This window comes from Phalangium opilio, unplaced genomic scaffold, assembly GCF_054372755.1.
Source record: "Phalangium opilio isolate 3A_F unplaced genomic scaffold, DU_Popi_V2 ptg000031l_1, whole genome shotgun sequence".
NCBI classification, from domain to species: domain Eukaryota; kingdom Metazoa; phylum Arthropoda; class Arachnida; order Opiliones; family Phalangiidae; genus Phalangium; species Phalangium opilio.
Window position 1 is genome coordinate 9,637,683 of NW_028324158.1, and position 17,987 is coordinate 9,655,669.

Sequence of the window (17,987 nt, forward strand, 5' to 3'; positions counted from 1 at the left end):
CATGTTTAAGTACTTAGCATCCTCGTTTGCACCAATTCTAAAAACACTCCTACCCGACGCCGTATCCAACCAAAACCCCTTGTTACAATTCCTATAGCAAAGGGTTGCATTTTTCAATGCACAGTCGAAATATAACCCCGCTAAATTTGTTTCTAAACTGTTTCTCGCGTTTTGGGTGCCTGTTCCGCCCTCTAAAATATTTTCTCCCAGTTTAATTAGAAGTTGGAAGTATATTTATTTCGAATAAAACATTAATAAGTTGGTTACATTTTAGTGTGTGAAGTCTCGGTGAAGTTTTGGTGAATTTTCGATGAGCGGCGATTAAAATTCTAGCAAAAAGGCACAAAAGCTGGTTTAGTTATGTCTCACAAACCTATTCGTACATTTTAAACGTTTCTGGAACGTTTTCGCAAAAATATCAAGGACCATTAGTGTAAATTTATTATTAGCTTATCATTTTTGTTTATAAAATATTTATGAATTATGATATGAGATTTGATATATATATTTTTATGAATCCTAAATCAACCTTACTGTCGGTTTAACACGTACGCTTCACGCCTCTGATAATAATGTTTTGTTTAGCATTTTTCTGCTATTTAAATACTTTATTCCGAAAACCCCTGCATAGTGACTTCTCTCTGAATATTGCTGTTATGCGGGTAAAACAATGTACAGGCGCTATGGAAAAATGCATTAGTATCGAAACCCTGTAAGGCGGCTTCTCCTAAAACATAATTTACGGAATTTCTTCAAGAAATTATAATATAGTTTGAGGTGTTAAGGTTTAATGATAATAATTATGACAATTAATAGTAATATTATTATTTTACCTAATTCAACTTGATTTTTAAGTGGCAAATATTATTCGTAAGATATACTTAAACGTGTTTAGTTTAGTTTTCGACTTTACCCCAAAACCCCTGCATGGTGACTTATCCCTGAACATTTTGTTATGCGGGCAAAACAATTTACAGGGGCTATGGGAAAATACATTACTATCGAAACCCTATAAAGTGGCTTCTCCTAAAATCTTAATGTGCGAGGTGTTACTGTTTCATGATAATAAATATGGCAATTGCTTTAAATATTATTATTTTATCTAATTCAACTTGATTTTTAGTGTCAAATATTATTGGTAAGATCTACTTAAACGTGTTTAGTAAGAGAGTGAATCTATTTAGCCACAGACAGGTATATTAGATAGCAATGCCTTTAATGAGAGCGATACAAGACATTGCCATTAAGTTGCCTATAGAGAAAAGTACAGCGTCCGTTAGAGAATACAACGTAGACCGGCACGGCTCCAACTATAACAGAGAAAACCTTCCTTAGGAAGGCACATGCTAGCGAAAAGAGGAAAGGAAGCGGGCGTCGCGTAAAGGAAACCAAATTCAACGAATCCCCTGGCGAATGGCTAGCTCCTCGCTTCCGAGGCTAACAAAACCCCCTTTGCCGAGTGCTCGCTTCTGCACCGCGTCTCTCGCGTAGTATCCAAAAGGGGGATAAAACCCCGGTTCCGAAGCCAAGACTAACTGAAACTCCGTACGTAAGCGGGGCGTGGTCTTTTCAGGCTAAAATCGACGCACGCGCCATACGGAAAACCCTCGCAAATACGTCACCATTCGCTCTCTCTCCCCCCGTGAAGAGCGCTGCCTGGCTTTACCCGGTGTATTCATTGGGAACGCGAGTTTTAAAACAACGATGCGTTAATGTAAATCTCGCTGGCGGATAGTGAACTTCCCAAAAAGGGGGTGCAAAGGTCCTGGAAACAGTAAGAGAGAGAGAAAGAGAGAGAGAGTGAGGAGCAAAACCTTTATATAAAGTTAAAGAATCGACAATTGGAACTCAGTCTTAAGATTAAGGTGGCTACGAGACGTCACGACGTTTTAACATCAGCGGGTTAAAGGTTATATAGAACACGGATTTTGGTTTATTTGTCGGTCCCGGAAGTTACCGGTTCGAAGACCGACCAACGGCTTTCGCGAGCGAGGTTTTTTACGTCTGCGAATTTTTGATGCTCGGTTGCCGTGCAGTATTTTCTGGGAAATTGTGTCATGAACGCTAAGCAATCTATGACGCCGTTGGCTTCTCCGATTAGTACGGCGACGGGGACATGCTTTTCCGGCGGCCGATATTCACCTACGTATAGGAGCTCCGATCCTATGAGGAGACATTGTATGGTCAATCCCACGGTGAGAGTATTTTAATACAGAACGACCCAGTGAATTCTTTCATCCGTTGTATATTTCCTACCCTCGTTTTTATTCAATTCTTTCAAATGTATTGGAATTTAGTTCTCAGTAAATTAAATTATACAGGGTGATATTCCAGAAAAGGTGCTAGAACCGGAAGTGGGATGGTTCTATGGGAAATAAATTTTGAGTCTATGACATTTTGAACTTAGGGTCATCGTTTACGAGTTCTGATTGGATTGTCTTACCAATGAAAACTTAAATTAATTAGAAATCATTGTCTTTCAGTTTGTTAGTTACCTTTCGACTCAGAATCGCTCCTAGAACCCGCTTTACTTCGGTCCTAATACCCTTTTTGGAATATCACCCTGTATAGTACTAAACAATTTATTTAAATATATGGTTTTCAATGATTAAATATTCCGTTAGCAATTTTAATTTTAATTGAGATTTGAGGGATAAACCTCTTGAAAGATAGTTCGTCCTTTCTTGGGGTAGAACATTCTTTACCTGTAAAGGAAATTTTAACCCTGAAATCCTTCAATGCAATTTTTAAGCTTTTAAAATGAGTGAAAGACACATTTTGAAGGACGGTTTTGAATTACCGTATCACGCAGCTTTACATTTACGAGAGAATTGTATAAATCAAACTAAATTGTGTAGCATTATTTCGTGGCTTAAGATGCGCAATGTGTTGTGTTGACTTGTCCTTAATTAAGATCATATTATTGTTTAAAACCTTTTTAATTATTGAACCTAACCTAACCTAACGTGTAACTAAAGTAAATGTTTCTTTTCCATCTGAGAGAAGGTGATCACACCACGAGTCCAAACTTAATCTCTCTAATTTGTATAAGATTATCAAGGCCCGGTTCAGACTGAAGTAAAATCTTACGTTCCTTTCTTCGGCCGTCTGGTTAATTTCGTTTCGGTCGCGTTGGTACGTTCATTTCCCTGTTCAAGAAGTGATAGAGAGCAGACGACTTAAAAAGAGTCGAGTATATGGTAAAAAAATTACAAATACAGCACTAAGAATCCAAAATCCTTTCATGTATCGTCTGATAAAGCATAGCTCAATCGATCATGCTTAAGTAATGCATGATTGAGTGAGCTATGGCTTAGATAAGACGTCATGATGCCATGAACAGTCTAATTAAGCGAGCAAATCAAGTTCAACTACACCGACATGAACGTAAGATTTTAGTGTAGTCTGAATGGACCTAAGAATGAAACCAAACCCGAACCGAGTGTAATAAATTATTTTTGGTTTTGTTTAGCTATACCTAATTTCATTTTGTTTATTCTGTGTCAATTTCACGTTGCATGTGAGAATGAGTTTATAATTAATGATAGAAAGGTGACTCAGGAGCGCGTGTTTAGGAATGAAAGCTCAAGGTTCTTAAATTATTAAACAGAATTACAATTGGCAAATTTTCGTTCGTGAGAGAATTTGATTGCCACAAACTTGTTACTTATATATAAATTTTAGTTATAACATATTCAACTTTCTTTCTTTATTTGTACCTGCCCTTTATTGGTTTCCACCTCGATGTTGCAACAACACCCTCCTCTTATAAATATAGTTTTCATTTGGGTTTCTTGTACACTCTTTTTGTAGGACGTAGAAAACAATTCGTGAAACGAAGTTATTCCCTACTTACACGAGACACTGTGCTCTAAAATGCTTACGGACCAAGGCCTAATGGTACTTTACCGTGATTTTTTTCTTAATTTGTATTCATTATTTTATCAATTAGTCAGTTGCAGCTTTGGAAACCTTTAATTGGTCATTGAAAAAGCACTATTTAATTATTTGTTTACTGGGTTTTAAAAGGTTGCAACTGATTATATATATTATATTAATTAGAGGAATGCCTTAAAATTTTAAAATTGCTAAACGCGTATTTTTATCGGATGGTGTCAATCCCTAATTAACGCCGCATGTATTTCAGGTGTTATAATTGTTCATTAATTACGTATGGGATTTGTTTTTACTTCATTAACTATGTTTAAATGATTAGGCCTACTATGGGATGGAATTTATTGATGAGAAAAAACGTTGTTGGCATTTTTAATGAAATAATAATGGTAATCATCTAATCGTAATAGTCATTAAATCAAAGCTAGTGCGATTTATCATATTGCAAATAAAAGTAAGATTTTATCAAAATAAGAGACTTAAAAAATACCGAATTTTAATCAAATGCAATCACAGTTTACAAGATAAAATGTCCAATAACAATTAACACATTTTAATGATTTCGTATAATCATTCTACATCGAAAATCATCTCTTTCACACCTTTTAATCACGAAACGTAATTAGTAATTAAGGAAACAAAGCGGAATGAATACGTAGGATAATTATCCGGTAATTGCATAACAAAGGGTTTTAATTCTAATAAAACGCACGATAAACGTAGTTGCCAGACCGTGAAGTACTTATATCTTGGTTTATCGTGTAAAATAATAAATTTTGTCACCGCGCCTTTTTTGCGCGCGCTTTTACAAGCATTAGCACGTGCTGTTTTCATGTAATTTTTGTCAGATGGCAAAATCTCTTTTTAACAAAACTTTTTATATTAATTTATTCATTTATAAAGATTATGTTAAGTTATGAGACGTTCCTCATGCACATATCATTCAGAAGCTTTGCGAAATTGATCTAGTTAGAAAACCAAAGCTCTCATTAAATGAAATCCTGGAATTAAAACCATGCACATTCGTAAACCTCGGGTTATTTTATTTATCAATTTTAGTTGAACAAACTAATGAAATTGATAAAGAGCAGGTAAAAATATTTCTGAAGTTCATTTCTATACATTTTTGACCACTAAACACAACGTTGATTTTAAATTCTATCACATGTATACATTTTCTTTAAGTAATGTACACCTTAATAGATATGTAATGGTTTAATTATTTTAATTACTAAAACCATTAGACCTAATTCCGTATTCATTTGGCAGTCATATAATTAAATAGTAAAAACCGTTATTTAGTGCGCCTTAAATTCTTGGATTGTTTTGAGGCAAACAAACCAAGACGCTCATAGACTATGTTTTACCTGTGTCCAGGTTGACCTTTTACACGCCTGCAGTCAGTTATGTGTTGTTGTTTTCTGTGTGTTTGTGTGTGTGACGGTTCATTGAGGCTGAAACGTAATTAACTTAATGTTTCTTTGTGATCTTTGTGACGCGTTTAGCAGCCGGATGTTTTCACCTGCGTCAAGAAGGATGCTTCGATCAACTCTCACTCGGGTTTCTCGGGGAGATTTCAGCCGAGCCGACAGCTGCCGAGGAGTTCCTTCCCGTCGCGGATCGTCGAAATTGGACTTCGAGGCAACGAGTATTGCAGCTTCAAAACCGATTTTCATGGATACTCCCAAACGCAGGTAAATGTTTCGAAAGCGAAAGTTTACCCATCCAATTTTTTTTACGCTTTTTTCCAAGGGTGTTGTTAGGTATACAGGGGCGGGAAGGGGCACTGACTCAGGTACACTGTACCGTCCATTTGTTTTTTGAAAGCCCTAGCTATATACTAAACCCGTAGTCGGACAAGCATGTACAGTGAATCTGAAATGATTATCCATTCTGTGTACCTGTGTACCTGCTTAGTAATGAGGGTGTCCTATGTGCAAACGTTAATGTGACCATTAATGTTAAAAGTAAATTAATTTAAACTTAACATTTGGTGTTCAAAATGAACTGAGCTGAATTGAATTACTGGCTTATGATATTTTCTTTATTTCGACCCATCAGGGTGATACGCTAACTTTAGTGACGTAACGCTTATACGATGTTAATAATTAAGTTTAAAAATTATTTTTATGATTTCAATTAATTAAAACTTAGATGAAAGTATGGCGGGTGTATTTATCTTTCCAAAATGTTTTGTTCCTCGCTATGGAAAATGATATATAGTTTCCAAACTTATCATAGAATGATAATTAGCTATATTTTGTAGTGTGTACCTTATTTTTTCCTCCATAATTGCTGGCTCAAAGTACAAAGTTGTACTTAGTGAATTAGTTCTCAAAAACACTGGTTTCTGAACAATTCTAGCTCTTTTTAAATGCCTTCGATATATTTAATAAAAAGGGCCCAAAGTTCGTGATTAATTTCACAATTTTTATTTAAGAAAATTGTATACGCATTTTATTTTGGAAAATTATGCTTTGGAATGGATTTAATTTTAATTTTTATACCTAATTAAGAACGACGTGATCGAAAAGTCATCCGAGCGTCTACAATCCGCTTTACATGCCTTTCAGGTATTTGAATATATCAAAAATTTACCTAGATTTAGAATTTATAAATTTATATTTAATTATTTATACACCGAATTCCAAAAATTTTAATTTTATTAAAATAACAAAACAAATTTGGGTTTAATCAAGTTTTCCCAATTGTTTAAAACATATAGAAAAATTGATTAGATATCGTAGTATTTGAGCGTGTTAGTTTCCCTGGTGAAATAAGTGACATATATATGTTGCAATTCGGACACCGTTTGTTTATATCTGCATTGATGTATACAACGTTCATAAAACCGCCTGAAAATAAAAAGGCATTTGATCAATAACCAGAATGATAATAATAATAATTATATTATTCCAGCGTTTGGTCTGTATATAATTGGGTTAAAACATGTAACAGGTGTGGTTTAAAAACCAATTACGAATTAACTACCTGGAATTGTTCCTCATCATTAAACATAAGCGAATTTTTTTATTAATTGAAATACAATCATAAGTTCATAAGATCTGTTCCATCTATAAGTTTGTCACTGGTTACAAACTGGAGCTTGTCATGAAGTGACGTAGGTCATAGATTCGAGGTAAAGCGAGGGAAGCCTGGTGAGGCACTGTCAAAGGCTTAGTACAGACTAAATAGGACCAGATGGAAGTCCTGCAAAATTAACACCAAGTGTAGGACTTCAATTCTCGAACAAGCTCGAGCTGTAAGTCTCTAGGTAGCATTACGAAGTATAGGTAGTGTCATACTTATTGAACGTATCTCATAAACTTATGATAAAATTAAGGTTAATAATTTTAGCCCATATTTGCGTGTTCTAATGGATATTTTTACACGGTTAATGAATTTCTCCGTTGATGTCTGTCTCTAAGTATATCTAAAACCATTCTTTATTGTTTTTATGTGTGTTTTTGGGTCTTTTTTTTTGTTATTGGTTGCAATGGAGGGTATAGTGGAGATAGTACAGTGGCTTTGTAAAGGGCGAGGTAGACATGCCATCTCATGAATAATGGATCTCACCGCCTTTTTAATATATAAATAAAAGATTGGAGTCCTACAGCGGCTCGCATCGCGATAAATATTTCATAAAGGCTGAGAATTCTTCAAGATGAGGGGGGTTTCAGGGAAAAGGAGAACGCGAGACTAACACGCGCCATAGCTCCCACCTTTCTTTTTTTTCTTTCATTTTTTAACAACAACGGATTTGGGATTGCAACTTAAGTGTTTTTATACTTAAGCTTTTATTTATCCCCTCTTGTTATTTAGGGAAGGTGAAATCTTCTTTGGTATAATTTTAGTCGCACTTATTCCATAGATATAAGAAAGACTTGAAATTTTACACGCGTACTTAGTTACGATGACAGTACGATGCTGTATTGTCTCTGGACTGATAATGGACTCTGTAGTCTCCCTGACGTATGACGTAGCACTTATAAAAATGGCAAGTTTCTTGACCTAAATACAGAAATAAAATATAAAGTTTTATATTGAATTATTTGGGGATACAATGCAAAATAGTTTAGTATACTAACTGATAAGTTAAGTTACACCTTGTCACCTTGTCGTCTTTCTTTCGAAAAAAGGGGAATGATTTCATGACGTCATACGTCAGTAAAAGCTGTTTCTAGAGAAAGATTTACTCCTTTATGCACCTTTATTAACTCCTGCTTAAACTTTAGTCTTAAAAAGGTCATGAGTCCAATGCTTCTTAAAAACTAAAATACGAAGTTTAAGTTCATCTTATTTTTATGTAATAGTCCGCGCCTAACGGGAAATATCCTTATTTGTTACAGAATAATAAAGTGACCCCTAACTTCATCCCTCGTCACCCTTGCCGTTCGCGCTATTCCCCTTTTTTGTTGACCCTCTCTACCCAACGTGTATCGTCGGTTAAATTTTAATGTCAGTTCTACTTTTGATTCAGACGAGATACACGTACGTATGTATAGCTCTCTCGCTTCCTTACCCTTCAAGGAAATCAAATCAAACATATGCCCGATTTTCTCGCGGGACGTCTGGCACTGCAGAACTGCTTTAGGTCGCCGAAGGGCTACACTGCAGAGCTCTCCCAATAACCCTCTTTTTATTTTAAAGTTTTATGAAAACCTATTACAGCTTTAATCTGTTTTCACGCAAAGACTTAAAAGCCACACTAGGAATTCTTACTATGATATTTAGAGATATGGGAGGAGCCTTTAATGACGTCAAAGAATACGACTCATATTTTGAGTCGACTTCAACATATTAGGTTTGTTAGAAAGGCACACAGAGTCTTACACTGATTTCGCAGTTCTCAATTGCTCGCCAGATCATCTGTTCCAAACTGAAGTTAAAACCATGAGGGTAGAGGATGAAATAGACGGTGTATGCTTTAACCTCTTGACCTTTGTAAAGGCAGTACTCAGTATCTCAGCTATAGCTAAACTTTTAGTTGTTCCTTTTGACAATTCTACGTGTTAGTAACGAGTTTTCAAATCCTTTGATCTATAAAGATTATCTGTTAAGTTTAAGTTCAGAGAGTATAAATTAAGAAAAGGAATAACTTTAAATGAAGCTGACATTCCTTTTATTTCAGAGTTAACTTGTTTTCTAAGGAAAGAGAATGTTGTCTGAACGAATTTACATTATAATAATGTAGTCTGTTTGCAAAGGTTTGCTTTGAAAACATTTGTTGTTCGCTGCAGTGATTTAGGCGTTGCTGTAAATAAAACTGTATTCTATGTCGACAATGTTTGTCATAGCAGTTTCGATTTCATGATAATAATCCCAAACGAGTAAACATATACGGAAACCTTTGCTCAAACATTCTATATTACTCATATATAGCGCCTCTAGGTTAATCGATATCTCTAAACAAATCGACTCTTATTTAACTAGCGTAAACTCGAGATTTAATTAACTTTGAGCCACGCCCAACACAACTTGCTATGTACGCAATTCCGTCAATATCATTTGTTGACTGTTGGGGCATTTCTTTCATTTATATTATACCCGTTTTCAATTAGGGTTAACTAGAACGTATTTAATTAAATTTGTTTTTAGTTAGCTAGTCCCTAATATATTCAATCGCTTTGATAATTCATTTTTCAGAAACGTATAGTTAAGTGGAACTAGGCCTGTAATGATATAATTAAAAACGTCAATAGCATAGCACGAAATATTAACGTCTTTCGCTTATCCAAGAGTTTTTACGAAATTCTGTTGACTGTTCAGGTTTTACGTAAACCTTTCATAGTTAATACTTTATGGGTTCGATTCGAAAGAAATAGTTTAGTTATCATAGTTTTTGGAGCGTACTTTGAAGTGTAATAATTTCCATATCATTTCTATTTTCAGAGTAATTTGTTCGCCGGGTTAGATGATGGGTTGATGGGTCGAGCAGAGGCGCTGGCCGCCGTGGATATCAGTAAACACTCACCGCCAGTCGGGACATCGTTACCGATGAAACACGACATGATGTACGCTCACCATCCGGGGATGACGGCGGGAGGTCACGGAGGACCGACGGGGCGCCCTCACCCCAGCCAAATGGGACACCACGGCATGGAAACGATGGAGTTACTGGAACCCATGTGCCCATCATCGTTGCCACCCTTGTCGATGAGCACGGAGTCCGGGTCAACGGCGGTCAGCTCTCACTCGCACGCCCAGTTACACGGCCCCATCTACTCTCACGGGATGAACTCGATGATGGCGTCACACCATCCCGTCCTGAGTAGCCATCACGCTATGGCCGCCATGCACGACGCCGAAACGGACCCTCGAGAACTAGAAGCCTTTGCCGAAAGGTTCAAACAAAGGCGGATCAAGTTGGGCGTCACGCAGGCCGACGTCGGCAAGGCTTTAGCCAATCTCAAACTACCAGGGGTCGGGTCGCTTTCTCAAAGCACGATATGTCGCTTCGAATCCTTAACGCTCTCGCACAACAATATGGTGGCACTCAAACCCATACTACAGGTAAATAATCCTCGCTTTCATACCTAAATAAGATGCAATCCTTATTTATTTATTAAAAGGGTTATCCATACATTTTGGACTCAAAATTTCCCATATATATATATATATATATATATATAGACTTCGGTCCTACCACCTCGTTTATAAGCCTCGATTAGCTAAGCAACCCAAAATTAAGCGGACCAATGTACGGAGTAATAGAATTAAAAGAATCCCTTCATCTAGAACGAGCGGGGAGCTGGAACCTCCGATCCGAAGTTTGAAAATAAATATAATTTCATTAACCTTTAGGGTGATATCGGAAACTTAATAAATCTATATATTTCTGGGAAAGGGCTAAAATTAGCGCCAGGCTTTCGGGCTAAAATTTGGAACAAATCGCGTTAAAAGCTATATAGCTGGATAAGCGACGAAATATCCCTGTTAGTGAGTGCCACGATGAAAAATTCAAGAATGGGTCTTTAGCCAATCTACTTTCGTACGTCGAAGATTTTTCGTGCCTGGCTTGGCCATGGCTAGCTTAGGGTTCTTTTCTCGTTCTAGTAACTCGTATTGCTCGCTCGAGTGGGCAGAGCGGGCCCAGTATGGCGCTGTGTGGTGCGAGACGTATACTGTATGGGTGCAGGTATAGCGTGGAGCGTGATCGAAGCACGTATTCACTTTCAGCCTCCTGATGAATTATTTATCCTTTCTAATAAGGGAGAAACACGTGCCACCTATTAAAAACCGTCATATTCTGAGACTGACATTCACCCTGCAGAATTAAAGCTGCCTACCTTGCTTTCTTTTCATTGAAGATACGTATATACAGTATACGATGACACATACATGCGGGGAATACCTATCTTCCTTGTTTGACAGGATATATAGCCATAGTTTTTGTGTAGATTTAGTTTTTTTACGTGTTAGAAAGATACAGCTCACACTCAGAGTATTTTAAATTTGGTTTCTGATAACGCTGACTGAAATGAACTGAATTAGGATGATGGGTGGTTTTGTCTATTTTTAGACTAATTAGTTTGACCATCTCTTATTAGTTTTGATAGTGATGTTAAGGCGTACCCTGAATCCGTGAAGAAATACTATAATTGTATTCGCTTTACCAGGAATTCATACAGCTTACAGGAATCTTTGTGAAGCCATTTTCAATCAACGTATCTAGGCGGATTTTACGAGAAGAGCTAGACTAATCATTATGTATGAAAGATACAAACGTTGCACCTAGCTAGTGCTTGCTATCATCCAATGAAATCACAGTTAGAATAATGTCGTGTGACGGATACTACTCGAGCCAGGCCCATAAAACCCGCATAGAGATTAATATCGGAGATAGGGACACAACTATTCCTATTAACTGTATATATTCCTGGCTCTACCCAAGAAAGTCACAAACTCTTATTTTTCTAATTCAATTTTATAAAACCACATGCAAGGAGACATGTGATAAAGGCTCGCAGATAGAACCTTGGTATCTCTTTACTAATGCTCCTTGTAAGAGACTAGTAAAGGGACATTTTTCTTTATCTGGTCCATAGTTTCGTATCTCTCTCTATTCGAGTTTGAATAATGAAATAACTCGACCGACTCGGAAATGTCTTAGGTCTTTCTTCGATATCTTTCTAATATTTTCCGTATCTCTCTTTTTCGTTTCCCCGTAACGCTGTTATGGAAATATCATATCATATCAGGCGTGGCTGGAAGCGGCCGAGGCTCAAGCGAAGAGTAAACGCCGAGATCCGGAGAGTCCTAGCGTACTCCCGTCCGGCGAAAAGAAAAGAAAACGGACGTCGATCGCCGCTCCGGAAAAACGCTCCTTAGAGGCCTACTTCGCCGTCCAGCCCAGGCCGTCCGGTGAGAAAATCGCTGCCATCGCCGAGAAACTCGACTTGAAAAAGAACGTCGTCAGAGTCTGGTTTTGCAATCAACGCCAAAAGCAAAAACGTATGAAATATTCCGCCGTTCAACATTGAGGAGAAACACATAATAAACATAAACATAAACAAAACTGCCGTCGGAACAAAAACGGACATTCCATTGAATGGGACTAAATCTTAAGAATATCTCCCGTGCCGTGATTGGTGGACGTCAACTTTCTTAATGTACTACATTTATATGTGACGAGTGCGGAATGCAACGCGACGCGACGTGTACGCGTACGCGTACGCCGTATCGTTCAGCAACGTGTGCCGAGATGGAACTCGAATCTAAACTAATCTGCGCAGGTATGTTTATAATTTTACGGTTTATTTTTTTACTAAAAAAGACTAACAACATTTTAATAATTAAATAAACGCGGTATTTATTAAGAAATTTAACATTTTCCCCCAACTAACCAACCAACCAACCCTTTTTATGAATCAAAAGCGACTTAATTACTTAATTAATTTTAATTGGGGAGTATTATTATTTAAATGATTTTACCTGGCTGGCCATATAATATAAGTCGAATGTGGCTAAAACCCGAATTATTTTAAAAATTAGTACTCGTTAACCTTCCTTAAACATCTTAAATGAAATAACGATCAAAGTATTTTTAACATTTAATGAATTAAATTAAAAACAAAATTAGGCCTATACCTCTTGGCTAAAGAAAATTCAATTTAAATTAAAGCCATGGCAGTTATCAGGCTTTGACTGTCTTAAGGTCTATGGCGTTAATATGAATAATGCCACGTGTGCCCATCCAAGGGTTTAATGATTCGAGGGAGATTCGATCAAGGTTTTTTTGGCCCCTGAAATTAAAATAATATTTTAGGTCACGTGGAAGGGAATTTACGAAAATTATAGTTAAATTTGAAAATCAACTTAGTGATAGAATAATTAGAAGACATTATCAACTTAATATGCGTTGCAATAAACGAAAGGATAGGAGAGACATAGCCTTTTGATATATCGCGTTAAATTTATGTTAGAATAAAAAATAATAAAACATTTATTTATTTTTTTCGAACTGAGGGATCGGGTCGCTAAGCCAAGTCGCTTTTGGAAAATTAGATAGTCCCATTTTCAAGCTAACGTTTAGTTTGTTTGTTTACTAGGTTATATCTTTAAATGGAGTGTAAGGACACAATTTCCGGGTAGATCGCAGACGAAGAGACGATCATTTTAATCTCTTTATAGGCCTACATTGTTTAATATGCATTCATAATACCTCTAGGGAAATCATTTTAGTTATGATCTGTTTTTATAAATTTCGTTTTGACAGACAAAGATCCAAACATAGTGTTTAACTGAACGCAAACGCGTATTTATTTCGTTGTTTTTTTCACATGATCGAAACTCCTTCTAAACATAAACACAAAATAGACCAAAACTACCTTTGAAACGCGACACCTATGTCGTCTTTATAGAGTTGTGACGCGTATTGATGACATAGTGAAACTGTAAGTTCATCTACGACATTGGTTACTTGATTTTGTCGTACGTTGAGTGACGACGGTAATGAAACGTCCGAATATGTACATTCTTACAAAGGCTTCTAAGCGTAAACCATCAAAATGTACAGCCAAGGCTTAATACGTACGAAATTTCAAAAGTCTATTAAGTCAGACTTAAAAGACGATAAGTATCGTCGTAAATAAAGGTGGTATTGGTTTATTGTAGGACCGTATATGCATAAATTGGTATACCGAGAAGCCTTGTAAATAAATAAATAAATAAATAAACAAAGTCAATAGAAGTCCCTCTTATTGCGCCCCTTTAATGGCCGATTATAAGTAGCCATTTTGGTGGTTGAACCAATAAGAAACTATATATATATATATATATACATACAAAGAACCCGAACCATGTTCCTACGAAACAAATTTAAAAAGTTATTAACCTATTAAGTCTCTATTCGTAATTTTTCGGAGATCTTAATTAAAATACCAAAAAAAAATTAAATATCTAACAAAAACAATCTCCTTTAAATTTAAGAAAACAAGGCGTAGCGTTTGGGCTCGTCCAAACCCGCCCGAAATGCTCAAAAATTAAAATTAAAATCTACTTCATCACCCACTCTCTCGAAAGTATAAACAACTTCAAGTCATGTGTAAATGGTATAAATAACAAGTCATGTATAAATGGTATAAATAACGTTAGGTATATTTATTTATTTTTTTTACAAAGTTTTCATTTCTAATTCTTCACGTATTTAACGTATACAATTGTTAAGTTTGAAATAATTTTAAATCGTGAAATTTTTAATTTAATTTAATTTGTTGGTTAGATATATCGCGTTAATTTACACGCATTTTGGAACTCCGTTTAGTTAATTTTGAATTTAGAAATAATCTAACTTGAATATTAATTTTAAATCTTATATATTTATTTGAGAAATTGGTTTGTTTGTCTGTTGTTTATGTACAGTCATAGCCTACTTCGTTATTTCCAAATTCGACCAAACTTTATGGTTGATAATATCAGTAACGCTAGAGAAAGGTTCATTAGAAGTAGTTTAGTTGAGCAGCTCAAAGTTGGGTTCGCGAACCCCTAGCCTGTAAAGATTCAAAGATAAAATGAGGCATTGAAGTGTGGAGCTCAACTTTGGGTTATGTCTTTATTATTATTTAAAATTCATATTCAAGATTTTATTATTTAAAAAATCAAAACAAACGGTGTTCCAAAATGCAAATTAATTACCATAATATTCTCGATATAAAACTTTAGTTAAATAGGGCAATTAACGCCCTTATTTTTCTCAAAAAAACAAACCAAAAATTTCTACAACAAAGTGGTGACGTCATCCTTAATTTTATTGTCAAAGCCATAACTAAACCAAAATTAAAACCAAAAACAAAGCAAAGTCGTTCGGTGTAATATAAAGTCCTATATAAATATGACTGGTTTCAAGCCTTTTTTCCTACTATAAATCGTCAAGCGTGTCACGTGACTTAATTTTAAAATAAAAGCGTCATCGCGATTGGTGCAAAAAAATCAGCAGGCGTCACGTGGATTGGACGGTGATAGCCAAACCGCACGTGGTGGTTGTTTCGAAAATGTGCGCGCGCGCGTGTAATATATACGACTTTTGATGTCCAATGTCAAAGTGAATCAAATTTCGGCGTTGCTCAAGTTATATAGAAAAACAAATACAAATACAAAAAACTGCATTTGCCTTTCCAACAAACAAAAGAATAAAAATATATCAAACTAACAAAAAAATAATTAAGAGAGAACTTTTAAAAATGATGTCCTTTGTAAATAATAGATCGTAATTATCAAATAAATCCTACACACCTTGAAAAAGTGAATGACCTATGACCTATTCGGGAACCGTTTATAATTAACCGCAAAAGTCGATCTGCAATGTTAAAACAAAATCAACCAGGAGATTTTATGTGTTAGGCCTTAATGTGGGCAGAGAGGGGAATATCTGTCACATGGTACTAGTCTTCCAATAGAATTTTATACCCCAAAGTCGTCTGCTTTACACAGAGACGTAAGTTTAACTTCCATCCATCTCGCTTCTTGGCGTCTGCGCTGTAGGTGTTTTGGATCCCGAGTGTGCGCAAAGACGGCATTGGATCACTCCCCTCATGTGTCTCGATAGTGATACGTTGAAATTGTCTATTTCTTGTTAGAAGTTGTTTCTTTTAATATGGTATATAGGTAGACACATATCCTATTTCGAATTAAAACAAGAAAATATGCTAAAGCTATATATCATTTCAGTCTGATAAAAACATTTGAGATTTCACTATGAAATCATCTATTTTCATTGATTTTTAATTTACCTTCCCATCTAGGCCCCTATAACCCTATAAAAACTAAGACCTTCCATTACCATGTCGTACTTGAACCCTGGATACTCGATAATCTCTTCAACGACATAGTCTGATAGACAATATATAATATAGTAAAACCTTCCTATGGAGGTCCTATGGGACGGATAAGGTGACTATACCCCCTTCCAGAAATACGTGAAAACTAAGTTAAGTCGACGTTGTTATATGCCAACAGAAAAAAGAAAAAAAAATGGAAGGGGACACCCGAAAAAGAAACAGCTTACCGGATTTATATAATCAACTATAGGTCGCCTAAGGGGGGTCGCCTCGCGTTTATTTCTAAAGAACCGCGGGTAGGCCATCCCCTATCACTCTTGGGTGACAGAGGGTGCAAACATGAATGTTTTGCAATAATCCATGAAGCGACGGAAGTATAGCTTTGAATCGTATGATCTAGTGCTTTTTCTCTTCCGGATGATGATCTGGAACGCTGACAAAAACGTCTCTAATATTTTGGCTATTTGATGCGTTCATCGCCTTAATAGTAGAAAACCACTAGAATATAGTAGAAAACCACTAAATATAGTAAAAAACCACTAGAATATAGTAGAAAACCACTAGAATACAGTAGAAAACCCCTAGAATACAGTAGTAAACCACCACAATATAATAGAAACATTACATTAAGAAACTAAAAAATTCCTTAAATTTTCTTAAATGATATTTGAAAGTGTGCAGTGACGAAACCGCTACCATTCTATAAACGATAATGTCCCATCAAAGCATCGAAACAAGGAATCTATTCATGATTCATGGAGAACTTGAACCACTCGTGGTGTTAAGGATTTATTTACATACAGTACAGAGGGATACCATAAAAACCTACTGGGATTTTTATAAAGGCTATCAATATAGTAAATAGTTGGACATGAATATGTTTTTGTTCAGATGGTAACAGGGGGGTTTTAATAGTGACAAGGCTTAGGCCCTCCGGGGTCAAGTACAATAGATTACGCTTGTACTTTACCATGTACAAGCGAATACCGGGCATGAGGGGAACACTAGGAGCTTAGTCTGTTGTTCCGGTTTCACAACGGGATAAGCTCCTGGTACTACTATGAATAAGAGTGTCAAAAAGAACCTCGTTCAGGGATGAGATTATTTTTGCTATTGTAGTATCACTGAGGAACGCGTTTTTAACGCGACATGATGCGCGATACCCATGATTTGCCGTGAACTATGGGGACAGTGACGCTTAAGAAGTACGATTACTGCTTGTAGGATGACAACAATCAATTGACGTTTTTGATGCAAAAGTATAGAAAAATACGTTAATTAGTTATAAGACTTAAAAGTTGGGTAAATTTTGAGCACCAAATAGGACGTAGATGGTAATTTCTCTAAAGTAAATAGCTATAGAAACATAATTGTTGATAAAACTGTAAGAAATGTCAACTTCTAATTAGGATTTAGGAGCTAAAAATATATCAACACCGTCAATTGCGTATTGTATTGCACTTTCGACAGAGAAAACCGTAGAAAACAATTACAAAGCGGTAAAACTTCCTTATATTACGGTTAAACAATGAATGTCACAAATGTGAAATGGAGGTAGAAAAGCCATTACCTATAGCCATTTATTGGTATCTCAGTCTTATTGGACAGATTTGAGAAGATCTAACTCGACTCCGTGTAAACAGTAGATTAGGCTTAGCTCTTTGGTTATAGTCCGTGTCCGTTAAAGAATGCATAAAGTAGACGTCGATTAAGACCTACAGGGCTACCAACCTCTTAACTGACAGCTTTCGTTTGAATGTTTGCGAGGGGAAATAAGCGTAAGGTTCCACCGCGTTGGGTCCAAAGATATACTTG

General features: G+C 36.1%; 1 protein-coding gene across 2 annotated transcripts; it reads left to right on the forward strand.

Moving 5' to 3' along the window:
• Nucleotides 1–2,024: 2,024 nt before the first annotated feature.
• On the forward strand, nucleotides 2,025–12,688 carry acj6 (abnormal chemosensory protein 6). Of its 2 annotated transcripts, XM_089870813.1 has the most exons (5): nucleotides 2,122–2,195; nucleotides 3,814–3,900; nucleotides 5,400–5,588; nucleotides 9,787–10,407; nucleotides 12,096–12,688. In XM_089870813.1, the coding sequence occupies exons 2-5, from the start codon at nucleotides 3,877–3,879 to the stop codon at nucleotides 12,375–12,377; spliced, it is 1,116 nt and encodes a 371-aa protein (XP_089726939.1). In that variant the 5' UTR covers nucleotides 2,122–2,195; nucleotides 3,814–3,876; the 3' UTR covers nucleotides 12,378–12,688. The 2 variants fall into 2 exon arrangements, with proteins under 2 accessions (XP_089726938.1, XP_089726939.1); XM_089870812.1 differs by lacking the exon at nucleotides 3,814–3,900 and having other exon boundaries at nucleotides 2,025–2,195.
• Nucleotides 12,689–17,987: the final 5,299 nt, after the last annotated feature.